At 38.2% G+C, this 21,654-nt stretch overlaps 1 protein-coding gene across 3 annotated transcripts in view; it reads left to right on the forward strand.

Annotated features, from left to right (window-relative positions):
- Positions 1-21,654, forward strand: part of MACROD2 (MACRO domain containing 2) — a 1,947,520-nt gene that overhangs the window by 1,129,173 nt on the left and 796,693 nt on the right. For all 3 annotated transcript variants that reach the window (XM_014535040.1, XM_014535041.1, XM_014535042.1), the window contains exon 6: positions 5,492-5,613. In XM_014535040.1, coding sequence (XP_014390526.1) covers positions 5,492-5,613 — 122 coding nt within the window. The remainder of the gene's footprint in view (positions 1-5,491; positions 5,614-21,654) is intronic.

Consider the following 21,654-nt stretch of genomic DNA (forward strand, 5'->3'; position numbering starts at 1 on the left):
GTGGGGTCCCTCCACCTGGCCTGTGGGGATCAGGCTAAAACTAGCTCTCCAACATCCCCTGAGGGGTTCTGGATTGCGAGAGGGTGGTTCTTGGGTGATGCACCCTGGAATCAGGCTCACTCCTCTGTGGTTCTGGGTGTGTCCCCTGAGAATGGCAGCTGCCAAGTCACTGCAGCTCGGCAGCTCCTGTGTTGAGCGTCTGCCCCTTGGTGGTCAGTGTGCATCATAGCTACCAGTCAGAGTGTCTGCCCATCAGTGCACGTCATTGTTCCCGGTCGGATGGCCAGACAGTTGGACGGTTGCTTAGGCTTTTATATATATAAATAAGATTACATTTGAAAAACACATTAACAATCTTTACTCATCGTAGGTATATGTTATATGAGATCCAGAAACATGTTTGAATAAACCATATAATCTTCATTTTGGTCTACAGGGTACTCTTAGAAATAGAGCTATTGGAGTCTATATTTGTACTTTTTAAAATATATGTATTTTTATTGGTTTCAGAGAGGAAGGGAGAGGGAGAAAGAGAGAGATAGAAACATCAATGATGAGAGAGAATCATTGATTGGCTGCCTTGTGCACCTCCCCCCCCATTGGGGATCGAGCCCGCAAACCGGGCATATGCTCTTGACCAGAATCGAACCCGGGGCCCTTCAGTCCACAGGCCGACGCTCTATCCACTGAGACAAAACAGCCAGGTCTCTATTTATACTTTTGATGGAAATGGTTAAAATGCTATCTCTGGGATGGGACCAATTTGCACTTCATTGATAAGCATGTTTGAGAAACTTGAACCATGACTGATACTTATTTATCTCAAAAACAATAAACTATACTATTTAAAATATATATGTCGATTCTTGAAATGCATGCAGAAGAAGAATTGCATTTAAAAGCAGCAAAGTATCTTAGAGGCCCTCATTCAATTCCTTCTTTTAGCTTTGAAGATGGAAGTGCAAATAGGAGAGCGATTTGCCTAAGATCACACAGCTAGTTAGGAACAGATCTGGGACTTCTGACTTATAATTAGGTCTTAGGTCTTACAGTCCAGTGTTCTGTCCACACTAGAACAGAGATGATAACAAAAATATAACAAGTAAACATTGAAAAGTCTCCTCTGTCATTCCTGCCTGTGTCTTCAAGATGCCTTAATAATTCAGTGGTTCTCAACCTCCCTAACGCTGCAACCCTTTAATACAGCTCCTCATGTTGTGGTGATCCCCAACCATAAAATTATTTTCGTTGCTACTTAATAACTGTAATTTTGCTACTATTATTAATCATAATGTAAATACATCCTGATATGCAGGATGTATTTTCAGGGGTTGCGACCCACAGGTTGAGAACCACTGCTTAGATGATACTGTGATACTGCTACTGTTGCTGGTGATAATTACTATTTCTTAAGCCTCTGCATGCACCAGACATCAAATTAAACACTTATGTTTACATTATTATATTTACACCATGAGATCTACAAATGTATGTGAAAATGCTGTTGTGGTTAACACTAAGACATAAATTAAAACAAAGCATCATTCAAGTGATAATAGCTGTTTGTCTCTAACTTGTTCTCAGTCAATGGACTTTGAAACTATTGGTGGGAAAGAGTGGTCTATAATATCTCTGGTATTAAAAATGGATCCTTATATTCACAAAGCTCACCGGCTACTTAACTATATTTAAGGTTTCAGTCAACAGCCCAGACATCACTGTGCACTCCATCTGTCCATCTGTCTCCATTACAAGGTCAAATATCAATGATGAAACATAGCACAGGAGAGACTCTGGCCATCACCTAAGCAGCTGATTTTTCTGCAGATAAGAAAATCAAGGCAGGGACCAAAACAATAATGCCTTCATCTGGGCCATTGGATGAGCCGGACTTGGAGCTGGAATTAGAAGGCAGGACTCAGCCTGGGTGGTGTGGCTGTGGTTGGGTGTCAACTTATGAACCAGGAGGTCACTGTTCAACTTCCAGTCAGGGCTCATACCCAGGTTTCAGGCTTGATCCCCAGTGGGGGGGCATGTAGAGGCAGCCAATCAATGATTCTTTCTCATCACTGATGTTTCTTTCTACCTCTCTCTCCTTCTCCTTTCCTCTCTGAAATTAATAAAATATTTTTTTTAAAAAAAAAGCAGGCAGGACTCCTGGCTGAATTTTATAGCAGAAAATAAAGCAGCTCCTCAGTGTGGAAGAGTTGCTCACAAGTACTAGGAACAATTAAAATGATGAAGAAAATGTCCTTCTAAACCTCACACTGATTCACCTCCAGCTTTGTGGATCTGAGACATCATTGTGTTGGTTAACACTTACTTAATCCTGGATGTTGTAAATTTAACATAGAGCAGAAAATATAGAGATTATATTTTGATGTTGAGGAAGCTCATTTATTGGCTATGTCTTCTCAGACTTTTAAATTAAATGGTGATCTAAAGAAATGAAAGGAGTAGTTTTTCATAAATTTCATTTCCATTATGTGGACAATGGTGGCTAAGGAAATAAAGCAAGGAAAAGGGTTATGATGTTACTATTTCCTAATCTTTTGAAATCTGTCTTTTCTCCCCATTCATGCCCCTAAGCCCTGTTTTACTTGGCTCAAGTAGACACATATTTATGACCCCAGATAAGAGGCATTTATCCTTAATCTCCTCCATTCAGAAATAAGGAAGCCAAGGTAATACACTGTTGTTTCTTATGTACTAAGTGTTTGATGTACAACGGCAATGGTTAAAGACTGAAAAAAAAAAACATGGCTTTCACCTATAACAATGCAATTAGGATGCCAAAATTTCTCTGGAACATTTTTCAAAGCTTATTTGTGGAAATCTAATTCCATGAAGTGCTCTGCAAAACATGGGTTTTAGTAATCAAGTTTATTTGAAGAACAGAGTATTCTGCATCCCCATGTGGAGACTGACAATGTGCTATAAGCTTACTAAATGCCCAGAGAGGCTCTGCCTAAGGGTGACTTAATTTCATCCAGTGATTTCAAATTCAATTGGCCTTTGCACCCATATCTTACTGAACCTCCTTTGGGAAATGCTGCTCTGTAGAATTATGATAGGTGGACACAAAGAGCAAGTAGTCACAAAAGGAAAAATAAAGTAAAGCTAAGTACAATCTTTCTTCTTCATGTAGTATAGTGTTCATTTAAAAATAGAATCTAAAGTAAAATCTATATATATAAAAGCCTAAGCAACCATTACAATGGAACGACTGGAACACCCGGTTGCTATGACATGCACTGACCACCAGGGGGCACATGCTCAATGCAGGAGCTACCCCCAGCCTGCAAGCCCTAATCGTTGATGGGGCCTGCCAGACAACCTTCTGGCCCCTTTCCCCAGCCAGTAGGCCCCGATTGCCTGATCAGGGCCGACCCCTGGGCTGGGACAGGGAAACAGGGGTGGGTGGCGGTAGATGTGACCCCATTCCCAGGGGGGCTGAAGGCTGGCTCCCTCCTTGGGGCTGGTGGCCAACCTCCCAGGTTCTTCCTCCTGCACCTCTCCCTAGCCAGCAGTCCCTGATTGGCCCACCACCCGCCCTCTGCAGTGGCAGTTGGCCCCTCCCCCCTGCCAGCAGGCCCCAATCACCCCATTGGGGACTGCTGGCCAACCTCCTGGTCCCTCCCCCTGCCAGCAGGTCCCAATCACCTGATCGGGGCCAGCCCCCGGACTGGGCTGGGGAACCAGGAGTGGGTGGTGGCAGACATGGGCAGCGAGGGAAGGAGGATGGGGGGAGGCGAGGAGGCAGGGAACCTGATTGGCCCTGATTGCTGGCCAGGCCTAAGGACCCCACTCGTGCACAAATTTCATGCACCGGGCCTCTAATATTCATATAAAAATGTACTATATATAGGATTTGTATTGTTTCTATATGCAACTCTTGTTATTATTATTACAAAAAAAAAACAAAACACCACTGTGTGCTTTCTTTTGTTTCTTTGGTGTTTTTTGTTTGTGTTTATTTTTTCTGATAAATACAACCTAGTCTCTCTTTATCTTTTCCTTGTATTGTAGCGGTTCTCACTTTAAACCCAGGTTTGCCTGTGAAATAACATCTGCATGAACTCACTGGTGACGTTTCTGCTTATTCTAATTGCAAGATGTCACTTTTAATATTATCTGATTAGGGTATAAATACTATTTCAGAGTTAAAAGTTATAATCAACATTTTGGGGATTTTCTCAAACATCAAATGTTACTCTTGACATTTAGCATTCAATCAACAAAGATCTTGCCCTTCGTGATTTAGTTTCTACTATTTAAATTTCATGTGAAATTTAAAACTATTCCACTTACTCATTTTTTGTAATGTGTTCTTATTCTCATTTTTGTTTTTTTAATTAAGCAGTGGTATGATTAGTCAAAGAAAATAATTTCATTTCATTTTACTACTCCAAAGCTAATAGACTGAATTTTTATTTTTATCAAAGTTAACTAGGTGTTACAGCAATAAAATGGACTCTTAATCCAGATTAACTGATAAGACTGGGAAGCAAGAGTTTTAAGGCATTTTCAAATAATTTAGATTAAATTTTGTGTGTGTTTTTTTTAAATAATCTTTATGGACTAAATGTTAGGACAGTACTTTTTCATTATGATTCTAATGTTATACGTTTATGTATGTGTAGATGTTAAAAGAATACCAAAATGGCTGTCTTTATATGCAAAAAAGAAAAATCAGATTTCATGTTTTTAAATATAGATAGAGGTTGAAAATTATAGATTGCTTTTTGAAAGTTTTAATACAGGGTGTATCCATAGTAGGTTTACAGTTGGGCATATGCAAAACACAGAGTTTTTATATTATTATTTATTATTTTTTGTATTATTTTTCTTACAAACAACTGTAAACCTATGTTTGCCCTATCCTGTATAGTAAAAAAATAGAAACTAGGTACTATTTTATCCCTAGGAAATCTCATGTACATGAGAATTGGTAGGTTGCATTCTATAATTGGTAGGGATGTTTTCAAATTACTCCTTTTAGGGCTATTACTGATGATCATAAATTATCTTGGCATATTTTCCAAAACTTGCCTTTCTTTATTGTGTACAATGCCTGCCTCTATTATTTTATTTACAAGTAAAGTGATGTGTAGCATTGGTTCTTTCCAGGTCAATTCAAAATGCTCATTTTTCAGGCAATTATTTCTTAGTTTATTTCCCACCAAGGTTTTATCTTGTTCCATGGTGCCAATAATTCACATCTTATATTATAATTCGTCTCACTTGGATCTGACCAATAATGATGGAATAATTTATTGGTAGGGGATTTCTTTTCACAATATCTTCCTGGGAAATTACCTACTTTAAGAGGTTGTGCTACCTAAAATCTTTTACATTTACATCATCAGTATTTCCTAGCTTGCTTGTCTCCAGGCTCCAACACAAATACCCAGAATAAGTAAAGCACCATTTAAGTGAAAAGTGAAAAATACCTTGCTTACCCTGTTTTGTCTTCCTTTTGCATTTGCAGATGTCATCCATACCGTAGGGCCAATAGCAAGAGGCCATATTAATGGTTCCCACAAGGAAGACCTTGCAAATTGCTATAAATCATCTCTGAAGCTGGTGAAAGAAAATAATGTCCGATCAGTTGTAAGTACTTTTGTGTTCCTTGTTTCTTATTCTTTTTCAGCCTTTATATTTTGGAAATCAGTCTTGTCCAAAATGAAGGTAGAAAATCATTTCCAAAATTCTGAAAACTGAGTTTAAGAATCTTAGTGATGTCTTCTGTTGGTTATCATGGCTTCACTTTTCTGATGCCCTAAATATTTGCTAAATTGTTCATGATGTTTGGGGATTTAAAACATCATGAACAATTTAGAATCCCAGAACTGGAACCATATCATCTATTTTCTCTGATTTTGCTATTATCTTTTGAAGAGTGCATGTATGTTTTTACTTGACGGTTGTTATTCTTTTAGATTTATTTTCCTTTTCCTGAACTAATATTCTGTGGTTGGGTATGCCACATTCCTTCTAAGTTTTATCAATTTAGACAGAGAGAGTTCAGAAAATGTGGATCTAATCTATTTCTTTACCAGTAGGCTGAGATGAAAGGCAGTTTTCTCTAGTTGGATTTAGAGGTATTTATTCACCTGCTTTTCTTTTAAAGCATGTACTACGTTTATTACATGTCAATTACACCAGAAAAATAAAACTATGAGAAAAATGAAAGTGTAAACACACAAGAGTGAGTTAATGTGGGCCGAATCCCTTGAGTCTTTTCACAGAGAATTAGTCTTGAAATTGTGGGGCAGTTAAACAATTGACTTCTTAGAAGGTTGAATGGATTGGCATTGCCCTGGAGTTCACAAAAGTGGTGGCTTTACTATTTGCATGAAGAAGCATTGAGAGTCAGACACACTTAGATAACTTGATCATCACTGTATTTTTTATGCATGATTATCATTATAAAGTCACTTTTTCAATGTATGTTAGTGAGTCTGCTTAACATAAAAATACTTTTTACAAGCCAGTTATATAGCCTTTAAAATCTTTGCATAATTATTAATAGAGCTGGATATTTTCTTTCATTCTTTGATTTTTTTTAAAAAAAAGGTCTTTGTAAGTGAGTCAATAAGACCATTCTGTCTTAGAGGAGAAAACTCAGGTTCAGAGACTGGAACAAAGCAAACTACTAAACCAGTTGGCTAATTTTTTTCTCCATAGGAAAATAAGGAAATTCTAAATAGGTGTGCACATTCGGGGGTAATTAAAATGTTCTCAATATTATTGATTTAAAAAGACAAGGGGCTGAAGTGTTCACAAAATGGTTATGTATAGACATTTCAACTTGGAAAATATGGACCTTGAGACCTGAAGAGAAATTACTAGTGAATTCAATGACATCTCTAATCTATCCTATCTAATAATAGACAAACATGGTAATTGACCATACCTTCGCTACACTTCCCATTGGCTAATCAGGGTGATATGCAAATTAACTGCCAACATAGATGGCGGTTAACTGCCAACAAAGATGGCGATTAATTTGCATAGGTACGCACAATGATGGGAGGCAAAGGGGAAGGACGGAAGAAGCTGCCTGCTGCTGACGGTGATCAGAAACCCAGGCGGCAGGCAAGAGCCGGGTGGCAGGGCAAAGGCGGCCCTGGGGGAGAAGCCCCTGGCCAGTGATCGTTGATCGGAGAAGCCGGGAGGGGCACGGAAGAGACGGCCGCCAGCAGTTGCCTCTTCCCTGCCCGCCCCCTGGCCAGTGTTTGGAGAAGTACCTGTATTTTTTTTTTCAAAGTACCTCTATTTTTAATAATTTCTTGACATGGTAAAAGAATTTTACATTATGATCCAAGGGTGGTGGGGTGAGGAGAAGGAGCAGCAGAACAATCCAACAAACAAAAAGGGAAACAGAAATGCATGGTGGAAGGGATTTGAAGGGTGGGTAGGGGCATTGCCCAACTAAAATGCAATTGGTTTGTTACTGAGTACTATTCATGGGAAGACAGCATCCTGACTCCTTCTCTATACAGCATATTGGGAGTAAAAATGATGCATCCAGGTGGAAATATGATTAGGGGTTGGAAGACAGACAGGGAAAGAAGAAGTCAGAAATAGACACTGAGAGAGTCACTGGCTGGCTGGCTGCAAATATAAGGAATGTGCTGTGCACATATGTGATATTTACCTTCCTAGCATTTCTTTTTTATTGGGAACTTGATCTGGTTTTTCCTTTGAGGAACCAAACCTCCCACTCCTCATGAGGACCTAGGAGGGCTGCCTATCACAGCGAACACTCCCTTATGTCCCAGAGTTAGGCACATGACCACTTTGGCTAATTGGAAAACACAAGCCTACTGGCCACAGTAACCAGTTCAGAAATGGCAAAGTGCCCCAACTATGTCATAAAAAGTCTTCCTAGGATTTGATGTTAAAATGCTAAGTTAGACAAGATAGACCATAAGCTATAAAAATACCAAAACCCTAGAAATAGTAGCAATCACTTTCCTCAGTCAAATGGGAAATAAAATCTGAAAATCAAATCCAACACTGAGGAAAGTAGGGTTAAGGCAGAAAGAGAGTTAGACCCCTAGTGACACTGCTTCAAATCTATCCATGTCTGAAGCCAGAAAGCCTGCACTTATCAGTTACAAGAGTAATAACACACACCCCCTTTTGCTTTTCTTGTACTTTTCTGTTAATAGAGTTAATAAATCCCCCTTTTGCTTTTCTTGTACTTATCAGTTATAAGAGTTAAAATCCCCTATTTGTGTTGTTAACATTGGCAACCAAAATCTACACAGGCAACTGGAAAAATTAAAATATGATGGATTCTGGTAAAGAATGTCAATAGACTAGCACACTAGATTAACCGAAAACCTTCCTCTATAAAAATAAACAGGATGTTGAATAAAATAAATCAAACTTATAAATGCAGAGGTGATCTGCCAAGATAGATAGATAGATAGATAGATAGATAGATAGATAGATAGATAGATAGATGAGCCCAGCAACAGAATGGCGGAACAACCACAATGACCGGTCGACCAGTCGCTATGACGCACACTGACCACCAGGGGGGAGGCACTCAATGCAGGAGCTGCCCCCTGGTGGTGAGTGTACTCCCACAGTGGGAGTGCCACTTGGTTGACCTACATGAGCGGCGCTCCTGCAGCAGAACAGCTGCTCAGTGGGCGAGTTCACAGCCGCTCAGCTGACTGGGATGAGTGGCACTCCCACAGTGGGCTGATCCCTGCAGGCCACACCCCCCACCAGTGCACGAATCCATGCACCGGGCCTCTAGTGTGTATATAAATAAGAAGAGTCTAGACTATTAGAAACAGTGTAAAAATAGTACCTATTCTTTTAATAGGAAAAAGAAACATTCCAAACTAAGATGATTGTAAAATAATCACATCTACTATTGCACTACTTGCTACCATTACTTAAGAAGATGGTGAATTATGAAGTTAAACTAACTTTTATCATGGCCTGCAGATGGACTTAAGCAATACTCTAATCATTTTGGGATTTGTAGGTCTACCTTAACACCTTTGGTGATGATTTTGAGGCTATACATGTTACTAGGATAAAATTAGCAGGTGGTACTAAACTGAAATTATTCCAATATTAATAAGTAAAAATGGAGATGGAAAATATCTGCAAAATGTGAAGTAAATGTTCAGCTAAATTCATCTCCATGTTATGGCATGATTGACTGTAGTTGCCATTGAATGTCTTGAATCTTATTCATAAAAAGAAAAAATCCTCTTTCTTTCTTTCTTTCTTTCCTTCTTTCTTTCTTTCTTTCTTTCTTTCTTTCTTTCCCTTTCCTTTCTTCTACTCCATCCCTTCCTTCTTTTTTTTTCCTTGAAGGAGGAAACTGGCTTTCTACTTTACATGGAATGCTGTGTTCTTGAGCAACATTGCAAACATAATGCTAATGTCATCATGTCCTCCTTATTTGGGGATTACTAGAAAATTCTTAGAAATGTGATTGACTGAATAAGTGTTCTATAGTATAGGCTTGTACTCTGTAGATTGATCACACTAGATGGGGAGAGATGGTTGATATAAAAAGCCTGCTTGTGAAAATGGAAGAAAAACTTAACTTGAGCTCATTTATATACATGTCAAATAAATTTCTCATAAACCCAGAGTAGCTTAGTGTTTGCTCTACCAATTATCACTGTGTAACCATGGACAAGTCATGTCAATATATTGTAGCCTTGGTTTGCACATACAAATAATCTGTAATTTACTTCTGTAATCTCAGAACTAACTCATGAACTATTATGGGGAGCAGTGGAGATAATGAATATAAGATAATTAAAAAAATGTAATTCTCTATAAAAGTATTTGTCAATATCACTTCAAGTATTAGATAGTTTTCACATTTTTATGATTTGGCAAATTTAGGAGATTGGTATCATTCTTCCTTTGATATCTGTTTTGAAAACCAGACATCTAGACGTTAATCATATCATTCGTTGATGCTTTTAAACCAGAACTATGTTATTATAAAGCATTCAGTTAGTCTAGTTGTAAAGGAAAATTCAATATCTTCCTCCTCCAGTGTATAGAAAACCTCATTCTCCCTTACTTTGTCTTTCTTTCCTGTGAATTTCCTTTACTACACACACAAAACACTTCACTTCTAGTCAACAAATGTGTGGAGGTTTTAACCCACACCAAGCAATTCTCTGCAACACCAGCTGGGTTTTCTATAATTTAACTCAATTCTGACACTGTCTACCTGGAGATAGAGCCAGCTCTCAAAGGTTAGGGGCTCATTCCCACAAGATTGCACACACACACACACACACACACACACACACACACACCCGTGTGCGCTTCACCTGTGCCTCTGATCAAAGGGCTCTAGATGGGAAGTTTCCGTGACCCCTTTCTTAGGTTCAATGAATTTCCTGGAGTGGCTCACAGGACTCAGGGAAACACTTTTTACATTTGCCAGTTTATTAAAAGATATGATAAAGGAGGCAGATGAAGAGTTACGTGAAGTGAGGTGAGGTCTGAGAAGGTTCTGGGCACAGGGCCTTCTGTCCCCACTGCGTTGAGGTGTGTCACATTCCCAGTGTTGGTATTTGCCAACCTGGAAGAGCTTCAAACACTGTACTACTGGGATTTCATGAAGACTTCCTCATGCAGGCATGGTCGGCCATTAATTCCATTGTTATCCCCTCACCTCTCCGGAGGATTAGTGAGGCTGAAAACTCCAAATTTCTAATCACGACTTGATCTTTCTGGTAACCAGTGCCCATGCAGAGCCCTCTCCCTTCTCTCCCCAGAGTTGCTTTATTAAAACAAAACATGATCCTGTTGCTCTTAGCATTTAGGAATTTATAAGAATTTTAGGACTCTGTGCCTGAACCAGGAATAGAGACCAATATCTACTTTCTATTATCTCATAAGATACTTATTTAGGCAGTTAAATTATTATTAATATTGTTAAAGACTATTAATAGAATCTTATTTGTATTCATTAATAACATCACCAACTAATGTCTATTGACAGCACAAAGCATATCACACTTTTATTGCTCAGTAGATGAATTGAATTGAATCAAATCAAATTGAATTGAATTATACTAATCTTGTAACACCATGTAACTACCTTAAAATTGTGATCTAATTTTTAACTTTTCCAAAAAAATACCCTAAAATTATTATTGTTTCTCCAACTACATTTTGTTTTAGAACAAAGCTACAAAAATGAATAAGGAGTAACCAGTTAAGAGGGGGTAGCAGATATATAACAAATTAGCTATGAACCAATATGGTGAATGCCATAATGGGAACATATTAATCTATTGGTCTGTGCTGCAACTACAAATAACCTCAAAGGCTTGGTGACCTACATTCAGAGACCCTGGCTTGTGGACTTTCCATGCTCTCATAGCTGTACTATCTGGAACTGACAACCTCTTCAGTCATAGTACAGAGACTTTACAAAATCACAAATGAACTTTTTTACTGTCTTAGCTCAGAAGTGATGTACATCATTTCTGTTCTCATTTTAGAGACCAGAACTAGTCACATAGCCCTGCTTACTACAAGCTGGTCAGAGTAATGTCCATGAATTAATGAAATATTTGGTAGGCACCAGTTTTCTGCCAAAGTTAAACCAAAGGATGTGGGATCACAGTAGAGGGGTCAGAGATAATTGCTTTACTCTAATTTCATCAAAGGAATATATTCTTCAAGTTTATATTGGAGGTAAAACAAATAATATGACCATGCATTTATTTAATAAATAGTAACACCCACTGTGCACCAAGCTATTTTTTAGGTATCTTCCAGAGAATATAATGGTGATCCTCAAATGTAGGATTTGTCTCCATCTCCTGACCATCCTGACAAATAAATATAGAGACAATCATCTTGTTCATTTTATGATTTAAGAGTATTCTCTTGTTCTCTCATCACTTTTAAATATCTTCCCACACATGCCTGAAATTCCATAACTGATGTGTAATTTAAGATGGTCAGACATTTTTCTTTCTCTGCAGTTTCCCTTTAAAATGCAAATACTCATGAGATTAGAAGATAATTAATTTTCTAATACCTTAATATGAAGGAATTTATCAAATTACTCCTCACTTTGGCAGGATAAATTAGAGGATGATAAAAGGACCAAGCGTCAGCCTGCTAGGGGAAGAGACTGGAAAGGGACTCTGAAGGGAAGTTAGGAGAAACAGGAAACAAAGTGGGAAACAAATAAATTTCATTTACCTCCTACTTTTTCTAAAAGGAGATACTTTTTTAAATGGAGAAGAGGGAAGTGATAGCCATACATAACTATCTAGAAATAAGGTAGTTATTTGTTTGCTGCATGTGACATGTGTGGATAAATTTTCCCTATGAAAAACATAATATTCCTTTTAATAATTTAGGACAGAAAATGTCCTTACATGACTTTTTCTATTCATTGTTTTTGGTGGCTTTTAAAAATGTACACCACATGTTTGTTTTAAATGTTAAAAGAATAGAAATTCTGTAATATATTTAATGGTTTATTTTAGAGTGGCATGCCTCTTCTATGAATTATTAATTAGCACAGCTTTATTAATACAAAAGGATGTTTAAATTTAGGATTTTAATCATGATTCTCATTCCAATCTTACCATAATTTCAAGTGAAAAATCTGACAATAGTCCATGCTTCCTAGACCTAGTTTGTGCAAATATCTTATTCCTTACAATTTACTTCCAATATTATTCAGATATTTTTCTCTACCATGAGTTCCCCTTGGAGAAATTCAAATATATGCAAATCTACTCTTATATGCATTCTTGACAACCTTGAGAATGTTGATTCCAGTATAGGCAAAAATATAAGGCACCATGAGGGGATAATTATAAATAGAATAAACTGGAAATGAGAATAAGAAAAAAACAGTTGAAAGAAAAGTCAGGAGAGTGCCAATTTTCTCGGTAAAACCTTAGGAAAGAAAGATAGATGTCAAAAAAAAAATAGATACAGGTCTTAGAACCACAGTATTCCAATGCATGCATGTGACTTGACGAATGAATAATCAGGATAATAAAAAAAGTAACTAAATTATTTTGACATCTAGGACAATATTGTGTCCTGAGAAAATTAAATGGTTCTTATGGAATTGGTGGAGGATGATCCATATGCAAAATATCCACTTGCATGTATATTACCTAAAACAGACAAATGGAAATTATTCATATTGGTGAAAATATTGGTGAAAACATAGGGATAAGGTGCACATTGAAGGTAAAGAAGGAAAATTCCAATTGAACAAGGGCTGGTAAATGGAAATAGCAATAGTGTACCCATTTACCCATTATAACTTGATGCTGATGTATAGGATGGCATAGATATTATCTTATATATCACCAGAGGCCTGATGCATGCATTGTGCACATTGAAAGGAAATTAATTAGAAGGTGGCCAGCGGGGTGGGACTGGGCAAGATGGGTCGGACACGCCCTGGAGCCTACCTCCCACAGTCCGTCCCTGGCTGGCTGTACCTGGGGCAGCCCTGGGGCTCAAAGGGCATCTGCGGAATGAGTGGGGTCCCTCTGGAAGGTGGGGTCCCTTGGCCTGGCCTTTGGGGATCGGGCCAAAACCGGCAGTCCAACATCCCCTGAGAGGTCCTGGAGTGCAAGAAGGCACTCTGCAAAGTTGCTGTCGCTTGGCAGCTCCTGAGTTGAGCATCTGCCCCCTGGTGGTCAGTGCATGTCATACCTACCTGCTGGTAGGCCAGTTGCTTAACCTTTTATATATATAGATGATGTCTGTATTCTTTTTGTATAAGTTAGCATATAAATATTTTATAATGATATTTGTAAGTTATTCTTAGCCTCTATTTCTCTCTCTTTTTACAATATGATAAAGCATTTCTCAATGGAAAATTCTTCTACTACCAGGTTCAATTTTAGGAACTGAATCCATGTCATTCAAAAAAGATCACAGTGATTTATTTTCTCAGTATTAGTTAAAAGGCATGGGTTCATATTGGTCATTGTTAGATATTTCAGAAAACTCTTTTTAATTGAGAAAATATAGTGTCCTCAGTTTAACATTCTTTGAGGAAGAACATGTAATAAAATAGATGTTTTTACTAAAATGATCATAAGCTGAATAGAAACCAGATATTATTTAGATTAAAATGATTTTCCATAAAGTATAACTAATAATTGACATATGAATTTGGTAGTTTTATGTGATTATGGACAGATTAAAAGTTGAGCATTTGTTTAAATGGTGTGTACCACTGTGATTGTCATATGAGTGTTGTGCTAGATGATTTATAGAGAGGAAAAGATTGTAAATGTTCACTGGTAGGAGACACCCAGTGTCAAGAGATCCCTCAAAGTTGGGTGATACATCCTCCATGAGTCATAGATTTTAAGAAATAATATCTTCCAATGGAAGAGACGATAGACATACATATTCAGTGCTACCTCTAGGCATTTTGGCAATAGGCAACTCTGAAATTCTGCACTTAATTGTTTCACTGTAGTGTAGATTTTCATTGTAAGGAGTAGTCAAGTGAATCTTATTTTCTTATACAAGTTCCCTTCTGAGAAGGTTGCCATGGCAATGAGTTCTCAGCCTGAAATTCTTAAATGCTGGTTTTATTTCATTATCTGAGTTTCCATTACAGGCCACATCAATCAATGCAGTCCTTTCCTCGAAGGCTTCTGTAGCCTTAAAAAAAAACCTGACCTTTTAATTTGTCACCTCCGTTCCTCTGCCTAACTTGATATCACCATTTCCCAGCCAGTTCTTCATCTCAAATACCCTCTTCTGTGGAGGGTCTGCTTGCTCTTTTCCCATTTCTTTTTGGCAACTTCTAGTCTTGGTTCTCAGCTATCTCATTTATAAAGGATGGTGCTACGTCTCTGTGTCTTTTCTAGCCAGGATTCTAACAGCTGTGTGGTTAATGATACTATTAATAAGTAACAAGAACAAAGGCACTTTACTACTTGTGCTTCACTGTACAGTTTACAGCAGTGCATCCCTATGCATGATCTCATTTGTTACTCAGATCCTCTAGCTGGCTGCCTCTGTTTCTCTGATTTAGCCAGAGGGGAGTGGGTGATGCTAAATCAAGACTTTTCCTTTCTCTTTATTCCCTAAACTCACCTTTCATAAGGTCTCCTAATTGGGCATCAAGGTACAAAATCTGTAATAATATACCCATCAGGTTATTATTACTGGAATGGCAAGTGACCAAGAATAGACATTAGGGAAGAGGAGGAGGAAAAGCATGGAATGATGGCAAACTCACAGATTGTGCCTGGGAAGCTTAAAATTATATACTCAAACCCAGATTTGTATATACTGCACAACTTATGTCTCCCAGTGACCACATCAGAGAGATGATTTGAGTTAGGGAGACCATTTAGTCATGAAACATAGTAATGAGAATAGCTAATATTTTTGAACCCTCAGTTTATGCCAGGCACTGTGTTTTACTCATTGAATCTCAGAACAAATCCTGAGTTAGAGAATGTGGTTTCTTTCACTTTACAGATGAGGGATATGAGCCAGAACGACTAAAAATAAATTACCTAAGGTCTTACCTCTAACAAAAAGTGAAGGTGGGATTTAGACGAAGGGAAGTCTAAATCCAGCGGCTGCAGATACTGAGCTTCTCCCTTTTCCTTTCCTCTGCTGTGCCACTAGCATGTTGTGGGCAGGGCCAAGGATGCTGCATGTTGAGGGCTGACCAGGAGTACATGGAAAAACTATCTTTCATTCCACAAAATATTTTAATGTTTTTCTGGATGGTCATATAAGTAAAAACTTATTTATGAGCAATGGGGTATATAAAATATCCTCTTGCTCTTCATGTATTACTGAACTACCATGAAAATGAAGGGAAGCTTAGGCTTAGCTCAAAATTTTACCAGGTGTGCTGAGAAAATCATGCCACTGATGGCCATGCCACCTGTGGTAGTTGGGAATACATCACACCTGTTTGGGTCTGTATCGGCCGATGTTCTCTTCATGGTGATTCCATGTAGGGAAGCAACTATTTAACTACCGCATTATGTGCAGATTAATTCTACACATAAGCAACATGTAGTCATGCCTAAGTCTTCACATGTTGAAACAGAATTTTACTATGTCACTTTCCTTTTATATTACATTTATGGCTTTCATTATATTAATTTTTTAAAATGTATTTTTATTGACTCCAGAGAGGAAGGGAGAGGGAGAGAGAGATAGAAATATCAATGATGAGAGAGAATAATTAATCAGTTGCCTCCTTCACGCCCCCTACCAGGGAGTGAGCCTGCAACTCAGCCAGGTGCCCTGATTGCCATGTGTCCTTGACCGAGAATCAAACTGTGAGCTCCTGGTTCAGAGGTCAACTCTCAACCGCTAAGCCATGCTGAACAGGATGCTTTTTTTAATTGATGTATTGTTCTGATTCGGGTTCCCCTGGAAGCAGACCCTGAGACAAGGTTTTGTATACATGTACTTTATTTAGAAGACTAGGCTAGGAAGCACTGGCCAACCAGTGGGGCATGAGAAAGGGAAGGGAAGGCAGCAGAGAGTCACAGCATTAAGCAAGTTACCACTTTGGACAGCTGCGGCTCAGGCCTGCTGGGCAGCTCTGGGAGACCTTGCAGAACATGCTGAGGAATTGTCCCATCTAAGGGGCAGGGAAAGCTCCTGAGCCAAACCGGTTTCGGCCAGGATGCTTTTTTTAAATTGATGTATTGTTCTGATTCGGGTTCCCCTGGAAGCAGACCCTGAGACAAGGTTTTGTATACATGTACTTTATTTAGAAGACTAGGCTAGGAAGCACTGGCCAAGCAGTGGGACATGAGAAAGGGAAGGGAAGGCAGTGAAGAGTCACAGCATTAAGCAAGTTACCACTGTGGACGGCTGCGGCTCAGTCCTGCTGGGCAGCTCTGGGCAACCTTGCAGAACGTGCTGAGGAATTGTCCCATCTAAGGGGCAGGGAAAGCTGAGCTATCATCTTAAACTTCTACATGTGGTTGGCAGAGGATTAGAGCCTTAACTTCCCAGCATTTCTTGTCCGCTCCTTGGCCAGGCTGAGAGAAAGCCCTTCGCAGAGTCTCATCAGGGAGTTTGTGGGAGGATGCTGGGCAGTGGGGTGAGGGCATGTACAGGAGTGATGAGTTCTGGGAAGATAGGGGTGGGGCACTGATACCTTCTGCTTCCTGTATGTGATTGAGTTGTGCTATTTATAGATGTTATTTTAGCATAGGCAAGAGGGCTTTACAAAATATTTATTACAAAAAAGGCATTGTTAGATATGATTGAATTGAAAAACATTGGTTTAAGTTAAACTGAGTTTCTGTTAGGGCAATATGATAAGCACAAGTTATCCAAAGATTTTTTTCTTAATCTTTATTGTTGAAAGTATTATATATGCCCCCTTTTTTTCTCCACTGACCTCTTCTAGCCTGCCCCACCCCAGGCCTTCACCAACCTATTGTTGTCTTCCATAGGTTATGCATATCTGCATATAAGTTGTTTGGTTGATCTCTTTCTTCCCACCCACACACCCTCCCCCGCCTTCCCTCTGAGATTCCAGTCTGTTTCCTACTTCTATTTATTCTTGAACTCAGGCATCCAAATTATGTGCTTCTTAAAAATAGTGTGATATAGATGCCATAAGAATGGTAATTAATGTGACTGGCATTATATTCTATGAAATGCATGGAGTTATGAATGTAATGCTTAAGTAGTGGAGAAATGGTATCACAATATTGTGTCACCGGTTGAATTTTTTCTCAATACATAATACTAAAGTTTGATTCATCATGCAAACTGTGGAAGAGTTGGCCACTTATGGTTGGATGTATATAAAATTGTTCATTGATTAGAAGACATATTGGAGGTGAATAATTTGATTAGGAAATTACCTTTGATTTTATTGCAATATAAAGATTTTTTTAAAATTATATCTTCTTTTAACATTTTAGGAAATACATTACTTATCTTTTTCTCAAAAATCTTACAACATGACTATAATCAATTCTTTCTGTAAGAGTGTCTGAAACTTCTTGCTTCATCTCATCTGCATTTCGAAAGACTTATTTTTAGTCACTTATACATTCTGCAGATGTAAATCCAGCAAACACCAAGGAAAGTCTATTTCACATGAAAGTATAAAACCTCTCAATTTAGCCAGATTTCTCAACTTAATTATTTTCCGTTCTTTTAATCAGGCTAGGGAACATTTCCAGAAAAATCGTTACTGGCTTCTGCAGTACTAGTGTCTTTCAGAGGAAATACTGGCCCTGCACACTGTCAAAGGGAGTATATTACAGTGAAATTTGTATAGAAACAGTAAACAGATTTACAATGCGAGCTTCCATTTTGAGTGCTTTATCTGTCCCTGACCCGAGCAGCAGTTATTAGATCACTGTATCATGAAGAAATAGTCAATTCAAAACACAAACACAGAGTCCCGAGCCTGCCATTAGATTTGAACAACGGGACCATTTTGCCATATATCTGGAGGGGTAATAGTCTAGTGCGAAGGCAATGCTTTTAAAAGGTGCGTGTTTTTTTCCTGCAAATATTCAGATACATTTGTTTAGATGACCAATTTCAATGTATAGAATTTAAGTTATTCTTAAGCTGTTGAACTGAGAGACTAAAAAAGCGAAGTAAAGAAAACCAATAAATTTTAAAAATAAAAATAAATCTGTCAGTATCAAGAAAGCTTTCTTGACTTATTTATGAAGAATTCCAGTAGGGTTGCAAAGGTAATTTTTTTTTTTTTAAAAAAGGAAAACATGTCACAGACCTGGTCCAAGCAACACCCTAATTATCTTTATTTTGAATACCAACTATCCCCCTCCACAACCGCCCCCCCCCCCCCCCCCCCCGTAAAATTGCCTGGCAGGTATCTCATGAAAATACGTGTAGCACAGTAGTTAAAATGATGGCCTAAGTAGAGCAATATATTGACCATCCTATGAGCTGAGTGACTTCACTGCAGTCTATACATCTCCTCTGAGCCCCTTGTTTGGGAAATGTGCATGCTGCTAGTGTATTAGCAGGTAAGCTATCCCAAAGGTACACAACAGATAAGCTTACAGATCAAATTAAGTTATGACCTGAACATTTATTTTTTTTAATCAAGGGTACAGAAACCAGGGGACAGAGAGGAGTAGGTAATACATGTGGGCTGGCCGTTCCCATTCTCTCTCTCTCTCTCTCTCCCTCTCATCTCAGCTTTTTTGAGATGGTGTGGGTAGGAGGGCCAGAGTTGAGGTTTGAGCAAGACAACATGGCAGAAGGTGAGTATCTGGGGCCAACAACACATTCTTGCTCTGTCAGAGAGACACAGAGACAAGAGTGCCCAGCAGGTAGCTCAGGGTGAACAGCAGTGGGTTTTATCTGTATTTCTCAGTCAGAGCAGATGTAGGGCCAAATGAGACAATGATGGGTGTCACCAGTAGGAGGTTACTTTAGGGATGACATTTTTCTCACTCTAGAAGTGGCATGATTCAAGCTCATGATTTGGTCTTGCCATCTTTTTCTATTTGAGGTAACACTCTCATTTGTTTCATTTCTTTTATCATGTATGTATTACATCTTAGAGGTTATTAAATTAGTACTGTATTTAATGCATTTTATCAATCCTACCTATATCCCAAAACCTACTTACTTAGCTATTATTATTACTTAATATGTGAGTTTCATACACCCCCATTTGTTTTTCTTCTATAGAGGAACTGAATATTTTCAAATAACACAATAATGCACTTTTGCATTATAAAGAATGACATATCATTAAATGATAATTAAAATAATATTTTTAAACATTTATTGAGAGAAAGAGAGAGAGAGAGAGAGAGAGAGAGAAAAGAATGACATATCATTAAATGATAATTAAAACAATATATTTAAACATTTATTGACAGAGAGAGAGAGAGAGAGAGAGAGAGAGAGAGAGAGAGAAATTGACTGGAAATCACTCTTTTGGTGTCTGGGATGATGCTCTAACCAACTGAGCCATACTGGCCAGAGTCAAAATAAAACAATATTTATAAAATGCTCAGAAGATTGCATAGTAAGGTTTATTAATGGTAATTTGTCTAATAAATATGTACTGGGCAACTACTATGTTCCAGTCTCTGTTCCAAGTACTTGGGATATATTGTTCTTGTGGAGCTTACATTCTATTGGTAGTAGTTTTCATTGTTATTATTAGAAGGTTTCACAATGTTTCTAGATGCAAGTTCTATGAAATGGCAATAAGATAACTAACTCTCAGTTAACATCCATCTGTGAAGATAGAAGATTATATGACTCGTCCTGTGAAGAAAGCACAGCAGCTATTTCTGAAGATCAGGTTTGATTGAACAGTTTGATGAATTGATTAGAAATTTGTCTGGAGGAAAAAGTGAGGCAAACCACTGCATAAAGTCTCAAAACAATGAAAATCTAGAAACTACTTTTCAAGAATTTGATATTTTTAATGTAAAAAAATAGATATTAAAAGTATATCCCTAATAAAAAGGAATAGCTAGAATCCATGCTAAATGCTTTAAGTCTGATGGGATGTCTGGTTATCATGGGGAGACTAGGTCTCATATGAGAATGTGGTCAGCAGCATTAATAAAGAGTAAGTTATATGTTCAGCCTAAAATAGAACCATTTCTTCATCGGGTCTATGTTTCATGCAAGAAGCTAAGCTATATTATTTTTTCATCATGATTGGACTGAGGTTATGTATTTTTGGCAAAAATACCACAACAATGATGGAGTGATCTATCATATCAAGAGGCTTATGATTTTGATGTCGTATTACTGATGATGTTAATCTTGAAATTGGTTAAAATGGTATCTGCTGGGTTCCTCCACAATAAAATTAATATATTTCCTTAGTATTTATACATGCCTTGAGGGATCTAATTATGGTTTTGTTAGCCACAGTGAAAGTACCTACACCACAGAAATTAACAAATGCTGTAAATTTGGACTCACTTTATTATTTTGTTGATTCTCTAAACTTAAGAAAGTGATGAAAAATGTTATAAAAGACAATAAAACTCAAAAATATTTTATATCCATAGCTGTTACATTTTGGATACCACAAGAAATTATAGAAATGTTCCTCAGTATTTAAGAACTATTATTCTACTCAACAAAGAATCTACTCATTTATTGACAAATGAGGAAAGTTCTGATATTATGTCTTTGTTATTTTGCTTTTGTCTTATTTGTCTGTAAAAATTAAAATATTAACCAACATTGATATTGGAACCTCACTCATTTGTCAATTTCTGCAATAGTGTGGTTATAGATAGAGAAAGATATCCTATATAATAAAGAGGTAATATGCAAATTAACCCTCATGCCCTCACAAGATGGCTGCCTACGACCAGGCCGCCAGGGGGGTTAGTGAGGGACAACCAAATGACTGAACAAGCAGGCTGCATGGGGCAACCAGGTTGGCAGGGTTGTTATGGAGGAAAGACCAAATGACTGAACAGCAGGCTACATGGGGTGACCAGGCCAGCAGGGGGGGCTGTGATGGGTGACCAGGCCAGCAGGGGGGGCAATTTGGGGCAACCAGGCTGGCAGGGGGCCCAGATGGGGGCAATTAGGTTGGCAGGGGGGGCAGTGAGAGGCGACTAGGCCAGCAGGGGGGCAGTTGGGGGTGACTAGGCCAGCAGGGAG

This window comes from Myotis brandtii, unplaced genomic scaffold (assembly GCF_000412655.1).
Source record: "Myotis brandtii unplaced genomic scaffold, ASM41265v1 scaffold137, whole genome shotgun sequence".
Lineage (NCBI taxonomy): Eukaryota > Metazoa > Chordata > Mammalia > Chiroptera > Vespertilionidae > Myotis > Myotis brandtii.